The sequence below is a fragment of the Microcebus murinus genome, chromosome 24, assembly GCF_040939455.1.
Source record: "Microcebus murinus isolate Inina chromosome 24, M.murinus_Inina_mat1.0, whole genome shotgun sequence".
Lineage (NCBI taxonomy): Eukaryota > Metazoa > Chordata > Mammalia > Primates > Cheirogaleidae > Microcebus > Microcebus murinus.
The window spans coordinates 30,568,385-30,588,129 of NC_134127.1; the positions used below are offsets into that span (position 1 = coordinate 30,568,385).

At 46.9% G+C, this 19,745-nt stretch overlaps 1 protein-coding gene across 3 annotated transcripts in view; it reads left to right on the forward strand.

Annotated features, from left to right (window-relative positions):
- Window positions 1–19,745, forward strand: part of ERICH1 (glutamate rich 1) — a 42,993-nt gene that overhangs the window by 6,253 nt on the left and 16,995 nt on the right. For 2 of the 3 annotated variants that reach the window (XR_012914710.1, XM_075997296.1), the window contains exons 2-3: window positions 6,174–6,320; window positions 15,334–15,468. Coding sequence is in view for 2 of the 3 variants with exons in the window: in XM_075997296.1 (XP_075853411.1) it covers window positions 6,174–6,320; window positions 15,334–15,468 (282 nt within the window). In the remaining variant the exon portion in view is untranslated. Of the gene's footprint in view, window positions 1–5,727; window positions 5,881–6,173; window positions 6,321–15,333; window positions 15,469–19,745 lie in introns of those variants that run through there. The other variant, XM_075997297.1, reaches the window with a different exon arrangement.

Consider the following 19,745-nt stretch of genomic DNA (forward strand, 5'->3'; position numbering starts at 1 on the left):
TGTGTCCCCTGCGATGTGTGCACTGAGCCTGACAGCCTCCCCATGCAGATGGCGCGGGTCCTGTCTGGGGAAGCCCCTGTGGGGCAGAAGTTCTGTGAATTCAATCCAAGGCCTGTCTGATGACAAAGCAAATGTTAATGAACTGGAAAGTACTGGAGTAAAGTTAAAGTTTCCCTGCACTTTCCAATTTTCGCAAAGCAGCTCCCCACACTGCTGCTGGATGCATCCCGGCGGGGCTAGCCCAGCCCTCCCTAGAGAGCAGACATCTGATGCTGAGCCGTTTGCCAAGGCCCCACTGTGGCTAGCCCCAGACACACCTGCTCTCTCCTCGGCTGGAGTTGTCTCTAGTCCTTCGTGAACGGGTGACAGTCTCCCCCAAGTGCAGAATGTTCATGAACGTTAGTGATACAGAGCGTGCACCTAGAGAACTTGCTTGGAATATTTTATTTCTTCTTTTTTCTTTTTAGACTGGGTCCCTCTCTGTCACCCAGGCTGGGGTGCAGCGGCCCATCTCAGCTCCCCACAGCCTCTGATTCCCAGGCTCCAGCAGTGCGCCCACCTCAGCCTCCCAAACTGCTGGGATGATAGGTGCTGTCGCGCCCAGCCTGCTGCTTTTTTTCAAGTGCTGAAGTTTTGGTAGAAAGTGATTATTTAGCGTGTTTCTACTACTTATGTGAGGATACGATGTCTGATTAATCGTGGTTTAAGACTCTGATGGTGTCCTATTTGAGTGTTATTTCTGGCCTTACTTGGAGTACTGTTTTTCTTTTCATTAATATTCCAGAAAGCTTGCCAATTCTTGCTTAAATCTTAATTATTTTTCCATTTATAATTCTATTACAAAACTCATTAAGAATCTTTTATTCATTGAATTAACATACTATACCAAACATTTCTTCTCATGAAGTGATACTATGCTACTATCAATTTATTCCTTTATCTCTGGATTATGCCTCATTATAGGAAGAAAAAGAAAAAGAAAAAAAAAAACCCAGTGATTATCATTGCCAAGAAAGCTATGGGTAGACCGCCCATATGTTCAGACCAGCATTTCAACATAGTTTTCACTGAAAAGAGAAAATTTAAAATACCAGATTTCAAAAAAATATAACAACCCTAAGAAAATTTAAATTTCAAATGCCTGTTAAAATAAGACAGGCGGATGTCAGGATGAACAAGGGAATAATTAGAGCTGGTATTTATTGAGATGGGAATTTTTCAGTTTTCGTTAAACTGATGAAATAATTTGTTTTGTTTTTGTGTTGTAGTTGTGAAAATGTTCTGGGAGATTTTCTCCAATGCAATAGGCTGGGGTAAGGAGGGAAAATCAAACTTGCCCAGTGACACTTCCTACTAACGGTATTTCTGGTCTTATTTTCAGTAGCAGACTGTTTTAAAGCCTGCCAATTCTCACTTTGAATTCTAATCACTTTTCCACTCACAGGTCTATCAAGTGAAAACTCTGAAAGGAATGTCATAAACCTGTTTTGTTCCGTGTTTTTTTCTCTCAACGTGGAGTGTCAGGTGTCCAGTTGGAAAGCTCTGTCATTATCATTTTGTGAATTCCTGTGAGCACTCCCCCCTGTCAGCCTTGCGCTCCTTGCTCCTCGTGTCTCTCTTGAACTTTTTCCTCCTTGCATCCCCAGATTAGCTGCACATGTTTTTTTCTCTGAAAGTCTCACTTTTCTATTTACTCATTTATAGGGATGATAAAAGTTTTGAAGTTTTTGGTTAGAGTATCACAAATGGGCTATTATTTTTAATCTCTGCCCTCACCACCAATCTCTCTTTTCATCCCCAATCGTTAGATTTTAAATCCAATAACACATTGCGGAAGAGTTTAGGATTGGACAGGTTTACCACCAGCAATCAAACATTCTGTTCTTTTTAGGATTCACATATTTAGTTTTCGTAGTTGTCTAATTTCCAAAGAACGCTTTACTGAAAGATTTTATTTTGGTTTACGTCTTTCAATTGAAACAGCAAGTTTGACCCGTAGTCCTTTCTGAAAATTGCACCAAGATGAATTAATTCCCCTGTGCAAGGAGCCTTGTTTTTGTTTGATGTTTCAGCATATTAATTTTGGATGTTTCCCCCATGTTGGCCTTCTGCTATTGCCTCTCAGTTCCCACTTCTGATTGCCTGCTTGGAAATCAAGTTTGTCTTCCTGCAGGGTATTTTTTTCGATTGACATTAAACACCCATCCCTGCCTTTTTATTTTTCAGTGATTGCTTTTTGACAGACACTAGAGCTTCAAGTTAAAAGTCGCTCCTGCTGCTGGAAGAGGAGCACAGTGATGAGGTGTGAGAAAAATGAGAACTGAGGTGGCCTCGGGTTTCTGGAGGGGGGGGTGTCAGCATCTGCTGTGACCACTAAGCAATTTTTATTAATATCTGGCCCGAGTGACACCTCGGAGCACTGGAGAGTTCCTCCAGCACCATTTCACCAGCTCTGTTGGGTGAGGTTTTTTTGTTTTGTTTTTAACACTTCATAAATTAAGCAGAAAAGAGACTTTTGACCTTTCACTTGATTTTCTAGCTTACGTCTGTAGTACATAAACACATACATACACAAAAAATACACTAGGTCAAAAAAGTATTTCAAGAAACCAAAAATGAGAAATACTTTTTAAAAATTATACTTTATAATGTTCTGGTTATTCTGGGAAAAAAAAGCCTTCATTTATGTTCTGCTTTTAATGTTAATCACAAAGTAGAGTTGGCCCGTTGGAAGACGTACTACATGTCCTGAGTTAAGCCCACCTTTGCATGAAGCTGTCTGGTGGTTCACAGGGGACTTGCTCCACTGGTAGCCCTAGCGGTTTGTGGCTGCGCGTGTGGTTTTGATCCATAAGAGCTGATTGTTTCTATGTAAGTAAACACCGGAGCATGCAGAAGATAGAGTAAGAGCCCATCCTTGTCTCCTGACCTGTGGCCTGTAGCGCTGTGGTCACACCCCAGACACCCAGGTACCATCCACCCCCACAGCTGCAGACTCGCCAGCTTGTCTTGTCTCAGAGGACAGTTGTGCGGATGTTAGACCACATGGTGCCACGTCCACAAAGTCTCACACCCAGTCCCACCTTCCAGCAGTCTCAAGTGCTGGGCTAAAGTGACTCTCCAGCTGTGTTAGTGGAAAGTAATTATTGATATTTTAATTCTGCTTTTTAAACTTTGCTCTTTTAAAACTGATTTTAAAAAATTAAAATCACATTATTTAAAAAATCTTTATGCTTTATATTGCAGAGCCGAAAGTATATAGTCATGTATATTTGTCAGCAAAATTATTTCATTTTTAGATGAAATATTGGATATTCGGATAGTGGATATTCGGATTTCATTTTTAGATGAAATATTGGATATTCGGATTAAGTTGGGTTAAGATTTATTAAAGTTCTTGTTGAGGACGAAAACTCCCACTTTTTAAGGAGATGCCCATTTCGACATCTGAGATCCTCTGTTCTCGTGCTTTTTGCAGCGTAGTTTATAAATAATTCATGGATCGTGGATAATTTGTCATAACACCAGCAGTTGCCAGGATTTGATATCAAAGTCATGCCTTGGTCACCAGCTTCTCTCAGAGAAGAACTGTGCATTCGATGCTCGTTTTTCTGTGGTAGTTTGCAGGGAAGAGTGGGAATGGGCTTCCCACACACACTCCTTTCACGAGACACGTGTGCCCTGGGAGGGACCAGGCACCAGAGACATCCCGGGAAGCGTGTGCGTGGGGAGAAGATGCACATACGAGGCTTTAAGACACACCAGCACACAGTAGGAGTCCCTTCAGCCACTCGGGTTTATAAGATACTTAAACCAGTATAGCTCAGGATAACAAAAGGTTTCCTTTATGTTTTGGTGTTTTGGACTGCTGTGCTCAAGTTTAAAACCAAAAAGGAAACTGTTTCTCCCATTTGATAAGAGGTGGACTGTATCAGCTTCTCAACCTTGATGAGTGAGTGCATCCATGTCCATGGCCTCCTTCTCATTCCCAGCCTCCACGAGATGGAGGACTTTGAGGACAACCTTTACACTCATATTGTATCTATGTTGACGTGTGTTTAACCGTTTTAAACCTGCATTCCCAGGTCCCGCCCACCGTCCTTGGTAACTGCCCATCATTCCTGGCATCAGCTTTGCCATCTTACGTCGTAGGTGGGTGTGGCCGGGGTGGGTGTATGTCTTCCTTTGCAAAGGCGGTGTGCCGGCCTTGCTGCTGCTTACGTCTGTGCTGCCTCCATCTACTGCTCAGATGTCTTATTTGTCTTTGTGGACGTCTAAGACCTTCCTGCCCCACTAATGGCCCATTCGTGCAAAGTGATTGACGGTTCTTGAGCAAGGACTGATGTGGTTGGATGCACTTGGAAAATCACTGGGGGAGGTGATGCTTCTGGGACAAGGCTCCCTGGGAGCAGCTGCGGCTCTGTGGTGTCTGATGGGTACCCAAGCCCACAGGCCTGCCCACCCTCCTCGGCACCCGTTTCCCTTGTCTCTGCTACCCTGATGTGTGAGGTAGCAGGAGCTGTCCTCGGCGTCCCCAATGTGGGGGTCTCAGAAGATGGAGAGAGGGTCTTTGTCACCTGAGGGACAGGGCTGGGCAGTGGAGACGGCCCTCCCTCAGACCTCAGGCCACGGGGCTTTGCCATGGCTGTTGCTGGTGAAAAGCTCCTGTCCCTGGGCGTCGCGTCTTGGTTGGGCTTGTCCACAGGGAGGAGTGGGGCAGGGTAGAAAGTGACATTTATGGCGATGGAAACTGGGCCATCCTGACCCGCAGCAGGTCTGGGCCCTACGCGGCTGAGCCCATGGAGTCAGCCTCACGCCCAGGGTGCACTCTCCAGTAGCGGGGTTGTGGGACGGCCTCCTGCCACCCAGACCACCCAGCCTGGGACCAAGTCTTATCCCCGAGGAAGGACCACCTGTCCCAAATGTCCAGCCGGGGGTGGCCACCTGAGCAGTCCCAGGCAGGAGCTGCAGAAGCCCGGTGTGCTGAGTCCTAAAGGCCAAGTGGCTGTGGGGTCCCATGGGCTCGTGGCCGAGGTCACACAATCTCCCGAAAGAATAGTCTGTGTTATGAAGGCAGGGCTGCAATTTCAGGTTGGCCTCTTTCGTGTTGGTTTGTTTCTGCACTTAGTGCAGAGATACCTACAGCGTCCACCTGCGAGTGTCCACTGATTGAGTTTATGGTTGTTCCATGGGATTTTTGCTATGAGGAACCTGCCCTGCTGCAACTTCTCTGTTTGTTGTGATTTCTGGTCACTGCAAAGCAGCTCAGTATCTTTTCGTTTCTATATTTCATGAGGTTAAAAAGAATTAATTAACTTTTTCCCCTCACCTTTTTCAGTATGCTATTTTGAGATCAGTCCTGTTCATTAACTACATTAAATCAGGACCAAAATGTTTATTCATCATGACAGTGTTCTCCCTCTGGTTAAAACACAAAGCAAACTATAGTAAACAGAGGGAAGAAAAAAGAAAAACAAAAGAGAAAAAAACAAAACAAAAACAAAACAACAAGAGGGAAGAAAGTCCACAGAACTTCGAAGCCGCATCAGGGACACAGATTCTTTCCTCGACTGCAGGTGCCGGCACATCCAGGTCGTGTCCTCCTGTGGCAGCAAGGCAGGAGCCCATCCCTGCCTGGTGCTTCCTCCGCAGACCTGGCCAACCTCTGGCCCCCAGGTGCCGTTCAGCCTTACCTTCAGAGAGGGCCCATGACATCACAGAGGAACCAGCAGCACAAATGCCTGGATTGCACCACCTGGGCAGCACTGCTATGGCTGCACACCTGCAACCACTAGCACCTACCCCAAGGGGCTGGGTCAGCTGCAGGCTGCACGATGGGGATAGTGCACCTGTGGAAGTGTCTGGGGTCCCTCTAGGACAGTGAGTGTCTGGCGTCCCCTAGGGATGGTGTCTGGGTATCCTCTGGGGACAGCATCTGGGGGTTCCCTGGGGACAGTGTCTAGGTCTTCTGGTGGGCAGGGTCCCTAAGGTCAGAGTCTGGGAGGCCATTCTGGGGGTCCTGGAGGCAGTGCCCCATGTGGGGGCTGTGAGCTGGGCTCTCAGGTGGTATTGCTTGGGTGATTTTGTGTTTTTAAAAATAAAAGTTTATTTATAAAAACTGCCATAAATCATTACTTTTTTTTCTTTTCTTTCTTCATTGTGTACCCTGATAGTGTTTGTCGAAAAGGTGCTGCAGAGACTTTTTCCTGATGCTCCAAGTGGCCAAGAGAAGAGGGAGCTGCAGACTCTTCCTGCCCCTAACCCACCAAGGGATGTGTCCCATGAGGACATGAGCACCCAGCCTGTGCAGCCTCCAACAGGTGGGTGTTTTCAGGTGTGGCTGGGTCACAGGTGCTCGGTCTGACTCTGCCATCTGCCCCCACACCCGGGAGGGTGTCCCCTGGGACCGGGCTTCCTGCTGTCCCAGGCCTGCCTAGGTCCTCACAGCACATAGCAGGTGTGTGGCACTGTGCATGCTGGCATTGCTGGGGCCATGGGGAGACCCAGAATACCTCAGCCACAGCTGAGTGAGAGCTCTGTTTTCTTTTGGGCATGTACATGTTGCCCCTGGCCATGGCAGTGGGACTTGGGCTGTGACTGTCTGGGCCAGGCCTTGCTGTCCTCTGAGAACACCTGCCCCCCTCGTTCCTTTCACTGTTCTGGTACTCATGTGGCCTCTGTGGTCCCCTTGGCTGTGGCCACTAGGGACAGGCTCCTGTAGGTCCTCGCCCTGTACTTGGGCAGATGTCTGTCCCGTCACAGCCACACCTGCAGTCACATGGGCAGCAGGGTCGTCTGCAGTGGGATCTGGCCAGGTCTGGTCCCCCAGTGCGAGACCACCCTGAGAGAGACAGATGAATAGGCCACCTGGGGCCCAGCACACATGGGCAGAACCACCCAGTTCCCAGGTTGAAACGGTCTTATGCTACCCCTGGGTCCCAGCACCCTGTCTGGGGACCACCGCTGTGTCCCCTTGGCAGTCCCGTCTCTCTGGGCATTTGTTCTCCATAGGACATGGGTCCTAAGGGCTGTTCCAGCACCTGCTGGTTCAGCTGAGCACCTTGAGGAAGGGACAGTTTAACTCCCGCTGCCCACATATCTGCAGTTGGACATCAGCAGCCTGCGCTATACCACACATCCGCCTCTGCCTGAGGTCAGATCTCCATTCACTGGGGCACATTTCACCTCAGGAATGATGTTATGCACAGTGATTAGGTCTCAGACAAGCCCTGAAAATTTGCTACACCGGTGACGTGACAAGTGCCCATGGGCACGTTCCGCCTGGATTCCAGTGGGTATCAGATGAGTGAGGACAGTATTTCCTTCCTTTCATCTAGATTTTGGGTCACACTAAGTGCACTTTTCCAACAGGACAGATCTGCACATTCTGGGTTCCCTGTTTGTATTCTTCTCAAATGACTCGATGTTTTCAAGATGCTACTATACAAGCTCCCAGCATAGTGTCCCATCAAGACCACCCCATGCAACCATACCTGGCTCTAAACTTCACTGCCTTACACAGAGCCCAGCAGAATCGTAGAGTAGAATTAAAGTGGCTTGAACTAACACGAAGGAGTAACTGTTGTTCAATGTATTTTTGCTTTTCAAAGAGTGCACCTGTTACAGGCTGGTGAGTTTCCCCAGAAACTCACATATGGATGCCCTAACCCTCAGGACCTCAGAAGTGACTGTTTTAGGAGATGGGACTTTAAAAATGTGATTAAAGTTAGATGAAGTCATTGGGTAGACCCTAATCCAGTATGACTGGGGTCCTTGTAAGAAGTGGAGATTGGGACACAGACACCCACAGAGGGATGACCTGTAATGACAGAGAGACAGGGGCCTCCCACAAGCCAAGGAGAGAGGCCTGGAACAGGTTTTCACCACCTGTGCCGAATGCCTGGTCTCAGACTTCTGGCCCCCTAAACTGTGGGACAATACATTTCTATTGCTTAACTCAGTTTGTGATACTTTGTGATGGCAGCCCTAGAAAACCTATACAGTACCTGTTCTGCCCACTAGAAATATGCCTGTTTTTCAATCAGCATAGCAAAGTTTAAAAAAGGCAGTTAATGAAAATCTGGAATAATGAACAAAAATAATGAAATAACAAAAATGATGAACAAAAATAATGAAAAATAATGAACAAAAAACTTCTGGAACTCATAAGGAGTTATACCAGGGTTGCGGGATACAAGATTATTATACAAAGTCAACTGCTTCCCAGTATACCAGCAATAAACAAGTGGGATTTGAAATTAAAAACACAGTATCAGCTGGGTGCAGCAGCTTACACCTGTGATCCCAGCACTCTGAGCGACCAAGATGGGAGAATCTCTTTTTTTTTTTTTGTTCTGAGACAGAGTCTCACTCTGTTGCTCGCACTAGAGTGCTGTGGCATCAGCCTAGCTCACAGCAACCTCAAACTCCTGGGCTCAAGCGATCCTTCTGCCTCAGCCTCCTAAGTAGCTAGGACTACAGGCATGTGCCACCATGCCCGGCTAATTTTTTCTATATATTTTTAGCTGGCCAATTAATTTCTTTCTATTTTAAGTAGGGGGGTCCTCACTCTTGCTCAGGCTGGTTTTGAACTCCTGACCTCAATCGATCCTCCTGCCTTGGCCTCCTAGAGTGCTAGGATTACAGGCGTGAGCAACCGTGACCGGCCAGGAGAATCTGTTAAGGCCAGGAGTTCAAGACCAGCCTGAGCAAAAGTGAGTCCCCATCTCTACAAAAAATAGAAAAATTAGCCAGGCCTGGTGGCACATGTCTGTGGTCCCAGTTGCTCTGGAGGCTAAGGCAAGAGGAGCCCAGGAGTTCCAGGTTACAGTGAGCTGTGACGAGGCCACTATTATCAACCACTGGTAACAGAACAAGACCCTATCTCCAAAAAAAAAACAAAAACAAAAAAAACGCAAAATATCATTTACATTAACACACCTCCCAAAATTAAATATTTAGGTGTAAATCTAACAAAATATGCACAACATATATGAAGAAACTGTAGAACTATGAGGAAAGAAATCACAGAACTAAATAATGGTGTCCTATTCCATGGATAGAAGTCCCAGTGTTGAAAGGATGTCAGTTCTTCCTAACTCAGCTATGCATTCACCACAGGTGAAATCACAGCAGGTCACTTTGTGGGTGTTGACAGTCTGATTCTAGAATTTGCAACAGCCAACATGATGTTGAAGGAGAAGAATAAAGGCAGAGGGCTGGCTCTCCCAGCTTCAAGCTTATGCTTGCACAAAGCAGCAGGAATCAAGATGGTGAAAGAACAGACAGACAGATCAGCAGGGCAGAGAGAGGGCAGACCTAGACCGACGTAAACACAGCTGACTGATCTTTGACAAAGGAGAAAAGGTAACACAATGGATAAAAGATGGTTCTTTCAACAAATGTTGGAACAACTAGACATTCCCAAGCACAAAAATCTGTGGGGCGCGGTGTTAACGCCATTGCAAGATGGCGCCGGCTTTCTGGTCACGCCGATACTACAGGACTGATAAACAGGGTGAACCGCGCAGGTGTAGGGGCTTTTCCTGTCTCATCAAGTATGCATATGAAGGATCTTAGCTTGGCCTATCAGTAATAACCCTCGCGCACTTTCAACCTATCCCCATCACTTCCCTCCTTCCTTAGAGTATATAAGTGTGTGAGAGCTTGTGCTCAGGGTCTTCCGCATCATGTAAGTTTAAAGGGAACCCCATTAAAGCACGGTCAGAAGAACTCCGGTTGCCGCGTCTTCCTTGCTGCCGAGGCGGGCGCGACAAGTGGTGCCGAAACCCGGGAACCTCGTGCAACTTTGAAGCACCAGCGGAGACGACCTCGACAGAGGTGAGTTCAGAACTGACGTGTGGGACGGCCAAAACTCCCCTGCTTCCAAAAAATGGGTAATATTCTGCTGCGGCGCTTTTTGTGGCCTATTATCATAAAATGCCTGTATGATGAGACTTCAGGCCCGCGCGTAGCAGCTAGCCAAAGTGCACTGAGTGACTTGCAAGAAGCAAGCTCAGAGAGAAGCAGTAAGGGAGGTACCGCGGTAAAAGGTGGAAAAAAGGAATATAGAGCTCAAAAAAGGAAAATGCAGGGAGGGATAGCGCAGCCCGACCTGCAAAGGGAAAGAAAGGAGAAAAGGGAGAGAAAGAAAGGAGAAAAGGGAGAGAAAGAAAGGAGAAAAGGGAGAGAAAGAAAGGAGAAAAGACGCAGAGGACAGAGGAGATGACCTTTTTTCGGTCAGAATTTATCTGAGACACCTGCTACTTCACTGCTTAATTGTACATCATCCACTTGTAACTGTACGTTGTGTTGGAATGCTGTTGCTAGTTTACCCAGATATATTCCTGTTCCTGTAGATGCTCCTAATTCCTTAACATTGTTCAGGACTCGCAGGAACTTCGGAATCACGGCTGCAATTGTTGCAGCTATCGCTACGGCTGCCGCAGCGTCGGCTGTAGCTTTGAGCACAACCCTGCAGACCGCATATGCGCTTAATAACCTGCCAGCCGGCGTAGTTACGGCCCTTGCAACGTGGATTCATCAAGCCACTCAGCACCTGAAAGAGTGGGCTGGCCTTGGGACCATGACAGAGAGACAATGTTATAGTGGCGCAAGCCTTTGCATGGAACTGGGACTGTCAACACAGGTGCGACTTTGATCTTGGTTGCTCAGTTCGCATTAATTAATAAAACAGGGGGAGATGTGGGGTGCGGTGTTAACGCCATTGCAAGATGGCGCCGGCTTTCTGGTCACGCCGATACTACAGGACTGATAAACAGGGTGAACCGCGCAGGTGTAGGGGCTTTTCCTGTCTCATCAAGTATGCATATGAAGGATCTTAGCTTGGCCTATCAGTAATAACCCTCGCGCGCTTTCAACCTATCCCCATCACTTCCCTCCTTCCTTAGAGTATATAAGTGTGTGAGAGCTTGTGCTCAGGGTCTTCCGTATCATGTAAGCTTAAAGGGAACCCCATTAAAGCACGGTCAGAAGAACTCCGGTTGCCGCGTCTTCCTTGCTGCCGAGGCGGGCGCGACAAAAATCTATAATTTTATACCTTTCACAAAAATTTTTATTAAAAATGGATCATATACCTAAATGTAAAATACAAAACTATAAAACTTCTAGAAGATAACATAGGAGAAAATATAGGTGCCCCCTTGTGTTTGTCAATGACTTTAGATACAACACCGAAGGCATGACCCATGAAAGAAAGAACTGATCATTTGGACGTCATTAAAATTAAAAACCTCTACTCTGTGAAAGACATTGCCAAGAGGATGCAAAGATATGCCACAGACTTGGAGAACATATTTTCAGGAGACGTATCTGGTAAAGACTCTTACCCGGAAGGTGCAAAGAACTCTTAAAATGCAGCAATAAGAAAATGAACAAGACAAAGATGTTCTTCTTCCTGTCCTACCTGGGTGCCTTTTATTTCTCTAACCCTTGACTAATTGCCAGGCTAGGACTTTTAGAGTAATGCTAAAGTGTCAAGAGGAGGAATTCTGGTCTCTTTTCTGGTTTTACGAAGAAAGCATCCACTTTCCACTGCTATGTTCAGTGTCAGCTATGGGCATCTCATACCTGGCCATCATCATTGAAGTTCCCCTCTAGTCCCAGTTTGTGAATTGTTCTTTTCATCATGAAAGAGTAACATACCATGGGAACTTTGAAGGAAAAACCTCATATTTGTTTGCAGCTGGAAAAAGAGAAATCTTGGCTGGGAGCAAAACGATGAAATCACGATCGGAGGACAAGTACAGACTGTGTGATGCTTCTGCAAAGGCCTGCGTGGGAATTCCCCTGAGCCGCATGGCCACTCTCGGGGAAGCAGTTGCTGGTCATCTGGGCTGGGGCTGCATTCACTTCTGAGGGACAGAGGAGCTAGCCACGTGGGGAAGCTGCCCTCTCAGTCCTTGGGTACAAGATGGAGGGGACTGTCCCTAGGACAGGGCATGGTAATTATGGCAGTTGTTTATCTAATTCATTGACACTTCTTCCCTTTACAAAAACTCTTTGACTCTCTTTGGTTCTGAAGAGTGTTGATAATTCCCTTTGCTCCCAAAGATTAGGTCTTAATCTGCAAATACCCCAAATTACCAACGTGCATATACACTTTGGTAAATTTCTTCCACTGAAGAGCCCGTGTTGGACCTTTTTTACTTTTTAACAATATGTCAGTTATATCTTTCATATATTTTAGGTTCAAATACTTCTGCAGGAATTCCCATAAGAGACAGTGGTATCTGCCCCACTCTCAACCACACAGACACATGCTGGGCCCAGCTCCTCAGCTGTTGCCTCTGGTAGTCACACCCCTGCCTCTAAATAACACACTTATGCTCTCACACCCTACTTTCCTTTTCCCTTTTTATTTTGGCAGGGGGCTACACCTTACTTTGGGAACTGAAGATTTTGTTTTCTCCACTGTCCCCACCACAAACGTGCACAGTTTCCACGCTTTGTCCTCCCAACATAACTGTCTTTAAAACTTTGTTATATCACCATTGTTTACATTTTTGTGTGTCTGTAAACCTCTTTCTAGCTTTGTCACGTGATGTGTGATTATTCTGTTCTGTGTAACTGTTAGTGGAATATTAATAGAGTTAATAATTTTCTTATTTTTTAAAAAATTTTCTTCTAAGTACTTAGCACTAAGTGTTCCCCAAGCTTCCCCACCACCTCACCGTCTGTGCTCTGTGGTCTGATGTATCAGGAACTCAACTGGCATCAACATCTGTGGCCACCACCCTCCGGGCCCCACCATGTTGGCCTCCTGGCCCTCTCCCTGCACTTCAGGGGCCCCTTTCTCTTCCTCTCTTGGGTTTGCTTTTATTTTGTTGAAACACATTCCCTAGTAGCTTGCGGAGAAATGCATCTTGGAAGATAAGTATTTTAGAGATCTTGAATGACAAATATCTCTTAATCCTTATACTTAAAAGTTTCCCAGGGTATAGAATTCTGAACTAGAACCAGAAATTTTCCCTCACACTTTTGACAACTTTACTGTTAACATCCAGTGTCACCGTGAGAGGTCAGTTGTTTTGATTCTCAACCACACTGGACGTGAGCAGTTCCCCCCGCCCCAGGCTGTTTTGGGTTTTTCTGTCTGGCTGGTGTGGTAGAGTATGATGCCCAGGGTGGCAGTGTGGGCCTGTCTCTACCCATCATGCAGGTGGCCAGTGGACACACATGTCATGTTGTTTTCTCGATAATTTCCTTTCCTTCCTTTTCTATGTATGGAATTTCTGCTGTTCAGACCACGGGTCTCCCAATAGATCACCCTGTTTCTTATCACTTTTCCCTTCATTTTAAGCCTTAATCTGTTTTTTGGGAGATTTTCTCAAACTTTGCTTCCACCCTTCCTGCTTCATTTTTGTTCCTGTCTCGGTGTTTGGTGCTGGGTGGGGGACAGGGCTGGAGTCCCCAGTGTCTCTGTTGACAGACTGTGTCCCCATTTGCCCTGGTGCCTCAGGTTCTGTGGGCACTGCAAGGCCATCAGTCAGGCTGGGGGCCTCAGTGGCCCTTCCTTTCTGCCATCCTGCCCCTATTCCAGGGGCTCCCGGGGCCCCTTTGGAACATACCTCATTGTGTCTGCTTCGTCTGCTGTCATTCTTGGGCGTGGTAGCCAGTCTGCTGTCCAGCACCTTTGTTCTCCATGTGTCATCTCCACTGCAAATCCACTCACTCTGGTTTTAGTGGGGCCTTGGGGAGAGGTGGTAGTGAATGCATTTGCCCCACCCTCACCTGAATTTTCATTTTACTAACGTGTAACTAACAGATATGATAGTTTCATTCGTGACCCCTGGGTTTGCCAAACTGTGTTCCCCAGAACTTCCTTCCCCAGATGTTTCTGGCTACGGTGGGGCCCGAGAGGCCGTTCTGCCTAGAATTCAGAGGATGGACATGAGCCCTGAGTTTCCAGCTCCCAGGGGTGGGGCAGGCAGTCTGGTAGCTCTCTGCCTACTCCCAGGCCTCCTTCAGCCTGACCCTGAGCTGGGGGAGCTGTGGGCCTGGGCACCCCATACAGCTGTCCAAGCGGTGGGGGAGACAGGCTTCAGTCTCACCCCACCACCATCCAGCTGGTGCACCTGGGTTCTGCCTGTGGCCACTGTGTCCATCACCACGAAACATCAGGTCACAAGGGCCACTTCAGCAGCACATGGTCATATGCTCCAGAATGAGCCCCCAAACAGGGTGTGTTCTTGCAACCTGCCATGGTCCATCCCTGCCTCCTCCCTGGCACCACAGAGTCATGTCTGAATTGCCCGAATGTCCCCTAAGGAGTAACAGAATGCACTGCTTTCCATCTGGCTGACTTTGCTTGATGTGATGGACACTTTGTCATTTTGCACATCAGCAATTCGTCCATTCGTGTTGATACATTTGTGTCTGTCCTGTTGATATGTTGTAGCCCATCTTGTTGATACGTTGTGTCCCACCATGCTGATGCATTGTATTCTATTGTGTTGATGCCTTGTATCCCGTTCTGTTAATACACTGTATCCGTCATGTTGAAACGCTGTATCCCGCCATCTTGCTGTCCTACAATCTTTATCCATTCTACTGTCCCTGTCTGTCTTGATTCTGCACCATAAGGAATAAGTTACCAGGTACCTTGTACAAGGTTTTATTAGTGAATGTGTTTTTCTACCCTTGGGTAAAAACTGAGGAGTAGAATTACTGGGTCATAACGTGAATAGATGTTTACCAGCGTGTGCATCCATCACATGCTCCTGTGTTTGACTTTGGAAGTCTTTTTCTATCACAGCCCCTCGAGTGCATGTGAAGTCGTATCTCCATGTGGTTTCGATTCACTACTGACTGTGCTTTGATAATCTTTAAATTTGTGCTTACTGTCCATTGTGTCTCTTAAGTGTCTCCTTTTGCCCATTTAAAACAAGTGGATTTTTTATACTTTTATTATCAATTCTAAAAGTTCTTTACATATTTTAGACACAAGTCTTTTTCCATATTAATTACCAGAAGTATTTTTCCCAGTCATCTGCGGTTGCCTATTTATTTTTTTATTACAGTATTTTGAAGACCAGAAAATTTTAATTTTGATGAAGTATGAATTTAAATAATCATAGATTGTTCCTGCTTCCTGGCTGGATATGTAGCTGACTTGCTTTTCTGGCAAAATACATGGCATATTAAAATCAGTATTTATGACAGTGGCTAGATTCTGTTGAGCTATTTGACTTCGTGTCTTTAATGAATTTAGTTAGAGAAACGTTGATGTAATCAGGGAAAATAACTGTCTGATTGCATTATATAGCATTTGCCCATTCATGCTATTTTCCTTTTTTTTTTTTTTTTTTGCAGACAGGGACACCAAGGTCCTGTCTGGGAGGCGGATCTACACCGTAAGTCTCCCTCCAGAGGGATACATTCCCTGCGCGCCAGAGCTGGACAGCTGTACGAACTCTGAGAACATCTCCAGAAGTGATGATTCGGAAGGTAAAAAGTGGGAGAGGAAAGGTGAACACCTTTGCAGATACATCGTCATCTCCCAGGTTTCCAGTATTGTCGTTGAACTTTGTCCGGATCTATAGTCAGGAGTGCCAGTGCAGTATGTCAGCCGCAGGTGCACAGCCAGTGGACACGGGCACAGAATACTGTCATGACAGGAGACGACGGAAAGTGGGAATGTGATTATAGCCACATTTGTTAGTGCACTAGAAGTATGGAAGTAAATATAACACAATGTTAATGGTATTTGTCTTGGTTTAGTAGAACTCGTTTTTCTTGATTTTCTAAGTTTTTCAAAATTTCTGAGATTGTGTATCAATTTTTGTAATCCAGGATATAATTTATTTTGTGTCTCTTAAGAAGAAACTGAATTATTTTACCTGCTGTTGCTAGTGACTGTCTCACAGGATGAGGGGAAAGGGTTGTGAGTAGGTTCCCGTGGGGCGGAAGAAGTGATGCTGCAGGTTGGGTTTTACCTGAGGGTGAAAGGGTGGTTTTCCCCGTACATTGACTATTTGAAAACTTCCTTTAGAGGAATTTAGAATTTTCAAATACAAATTTTTCTCAGGTAATTTTTAACTAGTATGAACTAAGAAACTCTATACTGTAAACCTTAATTAATTTACATATCAAGAAAATGTGGTTTTCTTGTACATTGATCTTTCCAGCTTCCTGATTAAAGAATCCAAAACCATCAAACCCCAAATGGAGAACCAGAGATTTAGGAAAAACTCAGTTTCCCCTCTGCTCTCACACACACATTCAACACGGAAGGTGTCTGAGACCAAGTGTGGGGTTTCTCCTGCAACCTAGCGGCGACAGTTCTGCAGCAGCAGACACCAGTGTCGTCTTCAGTCCCCAAGACCCCTAGACCCCAGTCGGGCCTCCATAGCTTCCCAGCAACTGGCTTCAAGTTGTGGACCCTTCGACCCCCTCTTTGGGTTCGATTAATCTGCTGGAGCAGCTCCCAGAACTCAGAACATGTTTAGTGGATTGTCATAAAGGATGAGGGGTGCCCAGGCGAGGTGTGGGGGAGGATGAGGAGCCCTGGAACCTGTCCTCTGGGTTGTCAGGGACATGTGACTGTCCCAGGGTGTGGGGTGGGGCCCACTCAGGTCCTGCAGTCAGAAGGCCAGAGAAGTCATGGTCTTGCTTCAGCCCCCCTGGCCTGCAGCACCCAGTGTGGTAACAAGGGCTGTGCGAGTTGTGAGATGTGTGAGTCTCCTGGCACCACACTCAGGAATAATGCATTCACCTCCAAGCCCTATTGAAAATCTTTGAAACACAGTTATTAGATAAATAGATTATTTAACTAGAAAATTTAATTATGTTCTTATGAAGATAAATTACTTTGGTGAATGTAATTCATTGTGTTCTTAATGTGTTTAATAAGAAAATATGCCGGGCTTATTCACAACATGCTGTTGTACATAGTTGGCTCTCACGTGCTAGCATCGTACACAGTTGGCTCTCATGTGCTAGCATCGTATATAGTTGGCTCTCACGTGCTAGCATCGTACAGAGTTGGCTCTCATGTGCTAGCATTGTACACAATTGGCTCCCCCATCCCGCCAAGGAGTGGAGGCTGGAGCCTGTATGAAGCAGCCGATTCCCTCCGCCGCTGACTCCCAGGTCAGCCTGGTTCTGACGCCAACTCCCCCACCTTGTCTGGCCTCCACCTACCCAGACACATGAGTCCCACCTGTGTGTCCCTGCGCCCTGGTCCTGTCGCCAGTGGTGCCTCACCCTACCCTGCCATTGCCACATTCTCACCTGCCAGCAACCGGAGGGCTCCTCTGTGCTTTAATCAGTGGCTCCCAGGAGCAGCTCTTTTGCTCAGGGCAACACGTCAACACCGGCTAAAGACTTTGGCCGGGCTTCTCAGAGCAGCTTCGAGCAGTCACTTATCAGATTCAGGCTGGAGGTTGATACCATGTAACTTTGAACACTTGTAACTCATCTCCAAGTGCTTCCCTTTGCTTTTCTACTATCTGTTTATTTAAATATATTTTTCTCCTTGCCAACCTCGTGGAGTGGGCTGTGGGAGGGTATTTGAAACAACAGCAAGACTCAAGAGAGCCCAGGACGCCTGCAGGGGACAAGGGAACAAGGGGCGGGGATATCACAGGAGCCAGACGGAAGAGTTTTTTAACCTTTTCAGTTGCAATTTTTTTTTTTTTTTTTTTTTTTTTTTTGAGACAGAGTCTCACTTTGTTGTCCAGGCTAGAGTGAGTGCCGTGGCGTCAGCCTAGCTCACAGCAACCTCAAACTCCTGGGCTCAAGCGATCCTCCTGCCTCAGCCTCCCGAGTAGCTGGGACTACAGGCATGCGCCACCATGCCCGGCTAATTTTTTATATATATATCAGTTGGCCAATTAATTTCTTTCTATTTATAGTAGAGACGGGGTCTCGCTCTTGCTCAGGCTGGTTTTGAACTCCTGACCTTGAGCAATCCGCCCGCCTCGGCCTCCCAAGAGCTAGGATTACAGGCGTGAGCCACAGCGCCCGGCTTCAGTTGCAATTTTAAGCAAAGAAATGGGAGAACTAGAACTGGGAAAGAGGAAGGTTAGATGTCATTTTTTCAGAGAAGCACTTCCAGTCACTGGTTTTCATTTTGAATACATAGGGCCTGCAAATCAGTCAGGCAGTAACTTCTAGAAAGCCGCAGTAGAAAAGCACTGGTTTGTTTTTGCCTTTGCTGCTGCTTCGTGCCAGCCGTGGTGCCAGTGGGCCCCTTGCATCCCCAGTTAGGGCCCCGGTCCACAGGGACGGCCTGGGGCTGACTCAGATGGCTGCCTGAGGGGCCCAGGCACCAGTGCAGGTGGGAGACTCGGTGCCTGAACCCACACCCAGCCTCTCCTGGTCACCTGGCCCCCAAGACCAGCCTGCACCCCTCATGGGGTTCCACCAGGCCAGGACTGTGCCCCTTGTTCCGGTGGCCTTGATACCTGACCCCACGCCGTGTGGAAAATCAAAATGTGGTGCTGATTTGCTTATCAAGTGGTTTGTCAGAACAGAGAGACCTAAATGTCAGTCGTATGTCCCCTCTGACTTGGCCATTGTACAGTCTCTGACTGTGACATGTGTGGACCTGGCAGAACATGAGCCTTGCGGTTTACTGGGACAGCAGAGGGGCTATAGGGAAAGGAGGTGGTGTCTTTTACCTGAATTCCCGTCTTGGAAGGCTGGACCGGCTCTGGGGCCTCCCCTGCATGTCCCTGTCACCTGTTGGGACCTCCCACTGCAAGACCCTGTGACCCGTTGGGGCCTCCCCCTGTATGTCCATCACCTGTTGGGACCTCCCCCTGCATGTCCTTGTCACCTGTCACATGCTGCTCTCTGAAAGCCGGCACACAGCCTACTGCACCTGTGCCATCCTTGTTGGCGGGAAAATGCTGAACGGCCTTGTTTGCCGTACGCTGGCTCATCTGTCTGGCAGGAAGGCTGTTCTGTGCCATGTTGGCTGGTCCACAGGACTCTGCCCTGCACAAAGTCACATGACCCATTGCCATGGTGGTGAAGCTCCTCTGGAGCGGTGGGACAATAAGTCACATCCTCTGAGTGTCCTCACCACGTCATCCCTGTGCGGGTGCCAGGGCTCCAGTGCCTCCCTGTCAGTGCCCCAGTGCTGCTGGGGACCCCAAACAGGCAGGAGCTGCTACTGGGGAACAGGTAGGAGTGTGTCTCAGAGCCACCATGCAAGAAACAAGTTCTGCCACTTAATTTTTAGAAGAAAATACAATGTCCCCAGTGCACATTTTCTCCCTAGGTTTTTAAGTGTCACCCACTGGCCAGCTTATATGTTGGTAAACTGTCTTGCTCTGCCTAAAGTCCACCTGGGTTTGTGATGAGGGACATGGAGGACCGCCAACTCCTGAGCATCCAGCTTAAGGAAAACACTAATCAGAGCGTGAGGTTTTGGAAATGCTCACTTCATGTCAAGTCAGACCTTAGGAAAGCTGTATGCCTCAGTTATACTAATGTCCCTCTCTATGAAAATATCACTTTGGAATTTCATTTGCTACATTCATCTTCTATTGCAGATTAAAGACAGGGAGAGTATTTTAGTGGGTTTTTTTTTTTAGCTTGTTTTTATAAAACTGTCATTTAAAATCTTGTTCCTAATTCACTATGTAGTCACTAACATTTACATAAAAATCCAGGTGAAATATATTCCCTTTTTAGTTCAGTGCTAGAAAAATGTGTTGGTTCTTGTGAACTGATAAATCTCTTATTCTTGGATAGGAGATTTATTACTCAGTGAT